The sequence below is a fragment of the Rhodnius prolixus genome, unplaced genomic scaffold, assembly GCF_049639745.1.
Source record: "Rhodnius prolixus isolate KJV_2025 unplaced genomic scaffold, Rpr scaffold_10, whole genome shotgun sequence".
NCBI classification, from domain to species: Eukaryota; Metazoa; Arthropoda; class Insecta; order Hemiptera; family Reduviidae; genus Rhodnius; species Rhodnius prolixus.
Window position 1 is genome coordinate 5,791,909 of NW_027411615.1, and position 12,169 is coordinate 5,804,077.

The 12,169-nt window shown below is 30.8% G+C and overlaps 2 protein-coding genes across 18 annotated transcripts in view; one reads left to right on the forward strand and one right to left on the reverse strand.

The window, feature by feature from the left end:
- The window catches only part of LOC141457195 (uncharacterized), a 31,339-nt gene that overhangs the window by 373 nt on the left and 18,797 nt on the right, over positions 1–12,169 (forward strand). For 9 of the 17 annotated variants that reach the window (XR_012460247.1, XR_012460248.1, XR_012460249.1 and 6 more), the window contains exons 2-8: positions 66–209; positions 759–980; positions 4,452–4,638; positions 4,732–4,948; positions 6,118–6,266; positions 6,431–11,627; positions 11,864–12,120. Coding sequence is in view for 1 of the 17 variants with exons in the window: in XM_074133843.1 (XP_073989944.1) it covers positions 66–209; positions 759–980; positions 4,452–4,638; positions 4,732–4,948; positions 6,118–6,238 (891 nt within the window). In the remaining 16 variants the exon portion in view is untranslated. Of the gene's footprint in view, positions 1–65; positions 210–758; positions 981–4,451; positions 4,639–4,731; positions 4,949–6,117; positions 6,384–6,430; positions 11,628–11,863; positions 12,121–12,169 lie in introns of those variants that run through there. The other 8 variants (XR_012460253.1, XR_012460255.1, XR_012460258.1 and 5 more) reach the window with 8 other exon arrangements.
- Positions 7,633–9,713, reverse strand: Egm (acyl-CoA dehydrogenase family member enigma). The gene has a single exon (XM_074133833.1). It carries the CDS (start codon positions 9,711–9,713, stop codon positions 7,872–7,874), a length of 1,842 nt encoding a protein of 613 aa, XP_073989934.1. The 3' UTR covers positions 7,633–7,871.

The window sequence follows — 12,169 nt, forward strand, 5'->3', positions numbered from 1 at the left end:
TAGACCCACAATATTTTTCATTTTATATTTAAATAACACTCAATATCCCCTACTTTGTATTGCAGGTAACTTCTATAAAAGGAGATCTTATAAAGTGTACATCCATGATGAAAGAGTTCGAGAGACTTTTAAATATTTTACAAGTGTTTAAGAAAACCTTATCGGAGGAAGATTGGTCCAGAAGATGCAAAGAAATTAAGATTAAAGAGGTAAGCTTTGTTTTGTTTTTTCATAATTTATGCAAGGAAATTATAACACATTCCAACTAAAAATAATGACCAGATGTTTTCTCGAAAATACTCCACCAAAAAATTTAAAAAGTTGAAAAGTAAGTCTAACTTCACAAATGGAAAAAGTATATTTCGAATCAGTTAGGGACAAACATGAATTTATTTTGTTTTTATTAAGCAATTTACTCCAACTTTTTTCTGGTACAATATTTGATACCAATTCAGTCACCAAAAATAATTAACAGTGATATCAAAGAAGTTTGTTGTGGCCTTTGATTTCGACCCGAACCATAATTCATAACCATCGTACACTCGGTATCATTGAATTGCTCCCTAAATTTATTTTTATAAAAATCGATGCACGCCTTAATTGTTTGTTCGTATTTCCAACTTACATTTCTTAAGTAACGCTGAGGGAAAATTTTTGCAGGTTTTACATAGCAGTTTTACTTTTTTTTCGGAAACCTGGTCGAGTTTGCGAGGAATGCTAGATTAGCTATGAATTAATATAATTTTAATTCCTACCAGGAAGAAATTGTAAAGCTGTTGAATAAATATGAAAATCCAGAATACTTCTTAGCGGTACAAAGGGCTGTGAAGAAATGTGTCAAGAAAAGGTTGTATAGAAAGAGAAAAAAGGGCGAATGGCAAGATATTAAGAAAGTTAGCAAAGCTTTTAGAGAAAGGGAACACAGAAGGATAGATTTATGGTTAGACAAGATGAAAGAGCAAGTGGAAAAAACTCGTAGGGTTAGTTTAAACTAATTAATTTATTAATTGGATAATTAATTTTTAAAAGGAATGAATCGTCACTCACAAAATCACTTCACAATTGCTTTAACCGTAGAAGATATCAATATACCGCTTTTATGTATACAACAGTATGAATTCCTACAAGTACATATATCAGTATGAATTCCTTCAAGTACATATATCAGTATGAATTCCTTCAAGTACATATATCAGTATGAATTCCTACAAGTACATATATCAGTATGAATTCCTTCAAGTACATATATCAGTATGAATTCCTTCTAGTACATATATCAGTATGAATTCCTTCAAGTACATATATCAGTATGAATTCCTTCAAGTACATATATCAGTATGAATTCCTACAAGTACATATATCAGTATGAATTCCTTCAAGTACATATATCAGTATGAATTCCTTCTAGTACATATATCAGTATGAATTCCTACAAGTACATATATCAGTATGAATTCCTTCAAGTACATATTAAAACTGTCCGGTAGGACAGTTGTATAAGGATTGATCGTCAAAAAGTGCACGAAAAAGCGTAACGTTAAAAAACACCCAACTTTGACAATTTTTTTCTCTTTTTCTATAAAAGATAAAATTCCCAAATTTTCTTTAAAATATAGGGCAAACCCTCCTTTATAACTGTAATTTTTTTGCAACCCCCCAGACCTAATAGATTTCGAGAAAAAAGTCGCCGAAAATGAGCAAAAACGGCATTTTCAGAAATTGTTGTTGTTCTTGTTCTTCTTCTTCTTCTTCTTCTTCTTCTTCTTGTTGTTGTTACCTTTTTTGTAAACTACGTAGCGCCTAAACGCAAGAACCGATTTTCATGAATGAGGTGACATTCGATTCGGAATTTTATGTAGATGTGCCTTTTGGGGGTCTCGACGCTGTACACCGAATTAGAGAGGAGTTAGCCCCCTGTATGTAAGGCCCCCTTCAAAATTATTACTAATTACTCTGTAAATCTTAGCCCGATTTTGATAAAATTTGGTAGGATGATAGAGTTAGGGCTCCCCTACGTAACATTAAAGCGGCGATCTGCTCTTACACTAGTTAAGGGGAAGTATAGCAATCGTTTCAAATTATCGACAAGTGAACTGATTTTCATGAATGAAGTGTCATTCGAATCGAAATTTTGTACAGATTTGCACTTTAAAAGTCTCGTCGCTACGCCTTATATGGAGGGGAGTTTGCCCCACCCAAGTAAGGCCGTTTCTAAAACTATTATTACCAATATTTCTATAACGCTTTGTCCGATTTTGATAAAATTTAGCACGAAGAAGTGATTAAAGCTCCTCTACGTGGCTGTGAAGTGCCATCATGCTCTTACACCTACTAAGAGGAAGTACTGAAATCGTTAAAATTATCAATGGGTGAAACTATTTACATTAATGAATTGTCGTTCGATTCAAAATCTTTGCCTCTTTGCCTTTTAGGGAGAAGTACTGTAATCGCCCGTTTATTTTTCTTACTCCTCTTAAAAGGAAGGTCTGAAATCGCAGTTTAAATTTGCTTTTTACGTACAAATACCTTCCTATTTTATATAAAAAGGCTTTCTCAAAAAAATTGTTATTGAGGATGGTTTGGGGACCGCAACTATAATCATTCTTTAAAAAGATCTCTCCAGTGGTAGTTACGGTTCCTACTTAATACCTTATCAGGTTATAATGATAGAATTTCTTATTCCAAATTTAAAAAAAACAGTAAAGCAGATATGTAACTTAGCAAAATAGACAAAAATGAAAATCTATCCAAAAGGTACAAAAATCTCCTTAACAAAAACTTACAGTTTAAAAAGTTAAGTATAAGGGTTGATTAAACGCCAAAAGGTACACAAATCAGCAAGTACCCAACATTTCATTCAAGCTTAGTTGATATAATTTAAGTAATTTTGCTGCATTAACTTTTCCTTCACATTTTTTAGAATTTATTAGATGTCACAGACCCTTATGCTGGCCATTTTCATCTACAAAAAATTTGTTCAAGTAGCACTGTAGATTGACTGTAATATCTATTAATCTATAATAATCAAACTATTAATTACAGGTTAAAAAGAAAACGTTATAAAAAATAAAAAAAAATACGAGGCTACAAAATTTAAAAACTTTTTAAAAAAAATGCTTACACCAACATACATCAATGATTTCGATTATTTTATTTTTAATAAAAATCGTCTGTTTAAGTTTATTCTTCGATTAAAGTAATTGTTATTTTATGTAGTAGTCAAACGTTTATAATAATAGGTAATAATTATCTGGCTTTATCGCAAATAATATAGTTTTCTTCAATCACACTCTCAATGTAGCTGTTCTTCTCACAATGTTATATATATGTTATGTAATATAAAATAAATAAGTATTGCATACTTTTAGGACAGCTAATTATTCCAGTATTTTACTGTAAGTAAAATTAAATTACAATTGAGAAATGAATAATTGTTGTTGAATAATCTACTTGGTATTAACTGTGTGTTATTTGTGCTCACAAATATTTCGGTAAGACGAATTCAAGTCTGAAATATTGTTTTAAATCCTCCGTGATTCAAAATTAAACAGTAGCCGACTCTAACTTTGTCTTTTTCTACTTTAACATGCATGTATAAGATGTGACAACTTCAGAATAAAGGGCATATTAAAGATAAATCAGAAGAATATTTTGGAATAGAGTTAAAATAAAGTACCTATTTAAAAACGAAGATATAATATACATTTTATCATAATTATAACCAAATAATATTATGAACGAACTGGCCAGCATATGGGTCTGTGACATCTAATAAATTCTAAAAAATGTGAAGGAAAAGTTAATGCAGCAAAATTACTTAAATTATATCAACTAAGCTTGAATGAAATGTTGGGTACTTGCTGATTTGTGTACCTTTTGGCGTTTAATCAACCCTTATACTTAACTTTTTAAACTGTAAGTTTTTGTTAAGGAGATATCAGTATGAATTCCTTCAAGTACATATATCAGTATGAATTCCTTCAAGTACATATATCAGTATGAATTCCTTCAAGTACATATATCAGTATGAATTCCTTCAAGTACATATATCAGTATGAATTCCTACAAGTACATATATCAGTATGAATTCCTTCAAGTACATATATCAGTATGAATTCCTTCAAGTACATATATCAGTATGAATTCCTACAAGTACATATATCAGTATGAATTCCTTCAAGTACATATATCAGTATGAATTCCTTCAAGTACATATATCAGTATGAATTCCTACAAGTACATATATCAGTATGAATTTTCATATTTATAAATATAGTTTGAAAGAGCCTTCAAATTAGAGCTAATGACTTTTAGAAATTCTTGATAACTGTCGGACGAATACTTGAGATCTAGAATATTATATTATCTTACTTCAAAATAACTCGTTTAATTGTATAGAAATTGAAATAACAAGTCTGTGATGACGTACTGTGTATTACTTTGATGCTTAGGAGGAAGGTGTAAGGATGGAAGCTGATTTAGTTCTCTCTGAGGTTACAGCAAAAAAAACGGAGGCTAAACGATTCATTAATTTATTCAATACCCTCATAAAACTGCGAAGTGCTCGTGTACAACAATTAAAATCATCTGGTAACTTTGTCTCTCAAAGCGAAATTAAATCCTTCACCCAAGTAATAGGTATTTACCTCTTGTTAATTAAAACAAGTTTTTCTTTTTTTATAATTTGTAATTTTATTTTTAAAAATTCGACACAAATTAATTATTTTGCAGATAAACTTAAAAAACTTTGGATTGATCAGTTGAAGGAGTACAATATAGAAGAACAAGGACTTCGAGTAATGTTGAACGATGCAGAAGTAGAAAGAGTCAATGTTGAGGCCAAAGTTACAAAACAGATACATAAAAAATGGAATGAATTATTTTTTGGAGTAGGTGCAAACAAGCAATTTATTTGGCCCAACAGCTTAGAAGAATTAATTGCTGTTAGGTAATATTATTTCAAAATAATCTGCTTGTAGTTAGAATTTTACATTTGCCACTTAGATATATTAAATATTTTTCATTTCAAACTTTGCGTACTTACTTTCGCAGATGAAATGTTTATACTTCAACTCCTCACAAAGACGATACCACCATTACTCTTTTTATTACCAAAATTTAATTAAAATTAAGTTGTGTAGGCTGGAGGATTGCTATTGCACTTCTATATTGAAAATGCTCAAACATAATTCAGGGGTATTCAGTAGCCTTTGTTGGTGAATAACTGAAATAATACTGATGTCGAAATTCTATTTTAGGATTCTGAGATGGTTTTTGTAGAGCATTAGTCGCAAGTCAACTAGATCATTTTCATTACTAAAGAATATCATTTTTAAACATGAGAAAGATGTGACTTTTCGGTACATAGGCGATAATTGCAAGCCCCTCAAAAGAACTGGCTTGATAAATTCAGGGATTAAAGACCCAATTTCCAAAAACTCAGAGTATATGACAAATTGTAATTTTGATTTTGAGTGACAAATTTCATATAAAGCTATTAAAACCATTACCTTCCAAAAACAAATATCTTGAATAAATAAAAACTTTGGCACTCAACTTTTATACCAGGTACTTCAGCATCGTAGTAGAGATCAACGCTCTCTTCAGTTATATAAGAAACGTTTTCTATTCCTCACTCAACACTATTATTTAAATAAAAAACAGTACTCAACAAATTCTGTTCCTCTACATATATTATTTATTTTCATATCATTTATTTTCTAATCGTAAACGTTTCAAACAAAATACTTTACAAGGATACGTCGCATTTAAAATATAACTAATTCACTAAACAACCCTCTTCGGTTACCATTCCTGGGAATACTTTCGTAAGAAGACAAGTAACCAGTCCAGAAGAGTGGTACCATTTCCGCAATAAATAATGAAAACCTTGTCATTCAAATTTTAAATCAGGTACTTAAACATTGTAATAAGGATCGGCTCCCTCTTTAGTTATATTTAGACGTTAAATTACAAGCCTATTGTATGCTTGCAGCACATTCACTCATTGAATTAGTTTGTAACTTGTAAATCAAGTAAGAAAAATTCATGTGTGTTTACTTATTAATTTTGGCGCTTGTATTTTATTGGTACTGAAAAAGATTGTCTTATTTTCAGATATGAATGGGATCGCTTTATAGTAGCTGATAACACTTGCTTATCGTCTAAAATTCCGGTTGGGTGGATAGTGCCTTCAAAACCATCTAATTCAGAATGGTCGAAATATCTTCAAAAATAAAGTTTTTTTTTCAACTTAAAAAGAAAATGTAAATATATAAGGACAAATGTGTCACCATTCTTTTTTATACTTACAAAATTTGATGCTTTTATTGAATTATAATTTTATCTTAATGCAAAAAAAAATTCTTACTAATTAATTTTAAGTATTTATCAAATTGTGTTTGATATCCATCCTTTCCTTTTATTTTAGTTTTTTTATATTTGGAACTTCAAAAGTAAAGTTCGACGACTGTTAGAAAGTGAAAGATAATTATTTGCCGAATAGAAAGTGAAAAAAATGATTTGCTGCTTCTCTGTTTGTAGTGAGTCACTATATAAAATTGTGGAATTTAAAATAAAGGTATTTTTCAAATTTTTACGAATTGCCCCAGAACTGCTAAACATATTACACTTGTTTTCTCCTCCCACCTTAAAGTAAATGGTGTCCAATTGTCGAAACAGCGTTTTTAATAAGAAATACAAATTTTAAGGTCTGAGTATTTAAAATTATTTTACAAATTTCACTGTATTTACATTTCTTACAATGAAATAAGATTCTTGAAAATTCATTAAGTGGGAGGGCAGTGGTTTAGAGTTGGTTTCTCCGCTTTTTTGATTATCTTTAAACTTCATAAACATTTCGTATCATTTTAATTAATGTTTATTGAAGGTGAAGTTTAATGTTTCTCTAGTGTCATTTTTTCTTTTTTGTGATGCTTAACTAAGTAGTTCTAGAAATATTAAAATGTTTGAGAAAATTACGAATTTGAAGAGACTGTAAAGGAATGGCATCTTTAATGAATGATTTTAAAGTTGTTGCTTTTTATTTCTCAGGCTTGTATTTTTATTTAACTTTAATTTATTCTAAATGGGGATAGGTCTTGTCACGTTAATTTGAAAATTTTCTAGGCAGGCTTTAGAGATAGAAGTTTAGAAATTCTATATACAACTATATGAAGTCAACCTGACTTCGCTTGATGCAAGAAACATTTGGACGATTCTAAAATTGCAAGGTTGCTTCACCAGATATAAATTGGTGAGAAACGTAATAAGGTCCTAAGATTTTTTGATCGAACTCATAAGCCGGATGTGCGCGTCCGTGGCTAAAACGATTTTTCTTACTGCACGACAATTAAACCGATTTTCTTTAAACTTCGTGTGCAACGAATTTAAGTAATGGCGTTTCACTTGTATTTGTTATTTTTCCTTATCAATTAAATATGTTACTAAAACTATGATTGCAGGTAATTTGCCAATGAGGATTGTATTAAGAGAAATTTGTTCACATTAATATTTTTGTCATGAAAGCTGGCTGTTTAGGTAACATTAATCATGTGTGTCTGTACTTTGTTTTAAGAAGTTTGGTTAATCTGTAAGGATTGCTAGGTTTTTACCAATTGACCTATAAACATCTTTCCGTGAAAAAATTTATTGGTAATACTCAAATGTGATTATTTTAATTTTTACATCGACAGAATAACTTGTTAGTTTTAATTAAAAATCAAGCACATTTGCAAAATAAATAAAAAATAAATTTAGATAATAAAAATCGATGTCTATGCGGCATGTTTGAGTACTGTTTTCATTGCTACAATCTTTGTGACATTCCACATGTCTACTGCGTAAATTACTTAGGGAAGTAAAAAAAAAACTTAATGAATATTTTTTTCAGTGGGGCAAGCAAAGAAATAACCTTTTTGTTCAAAAATGTCTGGCGCTAATTTTATAACTGTCAAATCATTAATATTGTTTTTACTCCCTACAACCTCAGAAATATTCTTTTTAACTCTTTTCATTGCTGCTTGACACCAAGCGTTTGCCACTATAACTTCTTGATCATAAAAACGAATTCCTGTGCAGTATGATCTTGATGCTCTGCTCAGTACGGCAAACATGGTGAAAATATCGCTTGCTACTTCAGTCAATCTAACTAGATCAAGTTGTCGTTGGACGACTTCCGCTCCATGTACTGTAAGTAAGTTGTCTATGCCGTACTGCAGACGATAAACGCAATATTCTAATTGATCTGCATTCATTTTCAAACTAGGATGAAGTTCCATATAAAGTTTTTTATCCAATTTGGGAGAATCTACTGTCTGTCCCCGTAACTCCCACATTCTTCTAAGTACAAAACCAGGGAAGTTTAATGGATTCCTAGATTTCTTTACTATATTAGCATAATAACTACCTGCATGTTGGAGTCCTTTCAATGTAATATAGAATTTCAACATTTCCGGACTAACAAATGATCGAGAAAGTAAAAAAAGATAATCAATGTCAGATTTAAAAGAAATGTCCAATGCACGGTTATCAAAAAGATTTATACATTCGTTAATAGCATTAAAGCCGTATGAATAAATTAAATTCTGAAAAATTACCGATTCTAGTGCTGTATCCATTTCATAACTATCTTTCATACCAGCCAGCAGATACATAGAACTCTCAAGTGCATAAAGAGTCATGATAATTTTCGATATTCTACATTGTACAAATTCAAAATCTTTCAACGGTATAGGGAAACTATTAGTTTGACATATTTGAATTGTAGCTTGTTTTGCAAGTTTGCGAATAAGGTTTAAAGTAGATATAGCAAATATAAATTTGTTGGTTTCTAGGCTAGTCACAGCTATTTTACATCCATCTCCTATACCTCCTAGTAAAGACTCTTCAGGCACAACAACCTGATCGAACTTGACTCGGCAAATATCATATTCACTCGTTAAATTTTTCTGTTTACTTACAGTAATACCCGGAGTGTCTCTATCCACTAAAAAGGCAGTTAATGATCCGAGATCTGTTTCTCTGTTGGTATCTTGAACTTGCGTTAAAACTAAAAATAGCTTTGCTTTGTTTGCATTAATAATCCAATTTTTTTCACCATTTAAAGTATAAGAAGGGGTTTCAGAATAAACATTAGCGATTGCTTTAAAGCGAATGGAGGATGGATCGATTCCGGCGCCTTCTTCTTCTACCGCGTAAGCACCAATGGCAGTGCCTGACATAAGATCACTAAGATATTTCTTTTTTTGCAGATCTGAACCATAATTTACAATATTTTCTATGATTAAGGAGTATTGCGCTTCAACTAGACAGGCTAATGGAGGTGATATTTCAAGCTGTTCTATTTCTTTCAATAGTCGTGTAGAGGGGCAAGGGAGGCCTCCATACGTTTCAGGAAATCCTAGCCTACAGATGCCAGATCGAAGGATTTTAGTAAATGAATCTTCTTCCACAGATATTGCCTTTGTGTGTATTTGTTGTTGAATGCCAGTCTGGACATTATCTTCTATTATTTCAACTTCGGGAAACTGCAAAATATCTTTATCTACAATACCCAGAAAAACGTTCTTCATAAATGGATCTTTCTTTGCTTTAGTCTTAATTCCGATAGTTGCGTTACTGACTGGGGCAACATCTGAATGTGTCTTTCTCACTATATGATTATGAACGTTTCTTAAAATGAATTTACTAAATGAACAACCTTTATAAGCCATCGTGGGATTAAGCAATTCATGAATAGTAATTACATTTGAAGCAAGCAAACAAAAAATAACCGAAACAAAATAGATATCATTAATCTGTACGCATCACTTGACCAAACACACACACACTGCTGAGCAAACTGCACCTAAACACTGAAGGAAAAATAAATAAAAAGCGTGCATCTACCGGCATGTTACTTGTAAGTTCATGTTAAAAGTCTTATTAAGTGTGTTAAGTGAATCAAATTACATGCTCTTCAAACTTCAATTCTATAATGATTTATTATAATTTTACAATAATTCCCAGTTCAAATGAAAGAGGTTAAATTGTAGTGTTTTCGGCTTGCAAAAAGAGCGCCCTCTTCATGTAAAATACAATTCTAAAATATTGTCCATATATAAAAATACACAAGCCTTAAATTCATGCTAGATTTCATTAATTAAATTTCATTATTTTTCAATAAATGTTTTACAGGTCAGTAACATTTTAAATATCACACATATGTACTTAATACCATATCATGTGATTTCTCTTAAACAGATATGTAACCTCCATCACTCAGTCTGTAAGATTAATATGAGTCAGAATCAGTGTAGAACTTGTGATTCGCTAGCCCGTAAGGTTTAAATTAAGCTAATTTATCAACAGTGACAATTGATGAGGGATGTATCAAACAGTGTGTTACGATGGACCAAATCTGTGATGTGTTCTACATTTTACTATGAGGTTGTAAAAAAATAAATATAATTAATACTGAAGTTTCAAAATAAGTTTTAAGATGATTTAAAAATAATAGTACTTTCTATTACGAACAAGCCTCTCAGATGAAAATCGTATTTGTTTTAAACAATTACATTTTATATTTGCATTTTGTGGGGAGAGGTAAATATTTCTGGTTTACATTTTGTTCTATCCTTTTAATCAAAAGCTTTTTTTATTTGTCAAAATAATAGCTTCTGAAAATTCTAGAAATTAATGAAAACTGAAGTTTCAAACGAAAACTTTATTGTCGGGATGTTACAATAACTTCGTCATGACTGTCTATGAAAATGCAGAATTTACATTTAATATTTCTATTTAATTTTGTTTTCTCTATGGAAGTTAGACATTTTCAGTTTAGTTGTGATTGGAAAATTGTATTACATTAAATTCAGATGAAGTTGGTTACCAACATGAAGTATTTATAAGATTAGGTAGTATGAAAGACTTTAAATTTATAATATGTTGCGATATCTGCCTTCTGAAATCACTTCATTCATTATGGCAGAAGGGGTATTAAATAAACATGAGGTTTTTTACTATATAACATTCATTAATTGAAAAGAAGACCAAATACATATAAAATTTCGTTGTGTGATCTTCTAATACAAATGTGTTATCATATATTTTGAGAATTTCAGAGCAACCGGTAGCTTTTTTAGAGCTTAAGGCAGCTCCTAATGTAGGGTCTATAAATAAAGGAGCCAAAACCGTTTTTTAAAAGTTACGTTCGCCAATTTGACTCGCCTCTGTAGTCAGTGGAAGTCGAAGCATAGTTTCGCGATCGACTGCTATTTATTCCGATTTTAGAGAATCATCTGAAGGTGTCATACTACAGGGCAGAATATAGCTCTAAGTGGCATAACTGCACACTAATTATAAACGAGTATTCCGTTTCAGTAACGCTGGAGTAAATGTTTAATATGTTTACTATTAATGTAAAACTGAAGTAAACTGCAGAATGTGAAACTGAAGTAAATTAAAATGGTAGTTTAGATGAAAGTTGCCACTGGTCGCCCGAAACTTTATCTGAAGTAGCCATTAGCGTGACAGCTTTAAACTCTACTTCTGCAGATTAGTTGTTGTAACTGTCTGGTCTTGTATATGTACCGAATGGTCCATCTTCTTCATTTTACAACATCGGTAGATTTTACACATATTAATAGGTATGTTACAGTTGATATAAAAAGTGCAACAAAGGGAAGCGTATCAAGAAATGTATATGAGAGAGTGTTATATAGATGGATTGATAGAAAAATGTATCGTTTACTCTAAAAAAAATTACAATTATTATTAAAAACTTCTAAACTCTGGGGAAGAATCTCTGCATTCATTTCTTGAATTTCTCTCCCATATTTCAGTTATGTGGTATTAATGTACAAATATCTTTCCTTCATTTTAGAGAATTCCAGAGCTGACGTTAGCTAATCATGAGCTAAAAGCAGCTCTAAAATAAGTGTCTCAAATAGATTTCTAATAAGTAACCTTTAAAACAAGTTTATTTCTATAACGGAAACATAATTACATTGCTCTCAGTCAACAGATGATGTATCTTCTATATTGTTACTACAATAGTTACTTCTAATAAAACTAATAGTTACAAAACTAAATAACTACTTTGGAATCAGTAGTTCTTAGTTATTTTACTAGATCGCAAGGGTATGTAGATTTCAATTTCTTACTTTCATAGAGTGCATATTATTTTCTT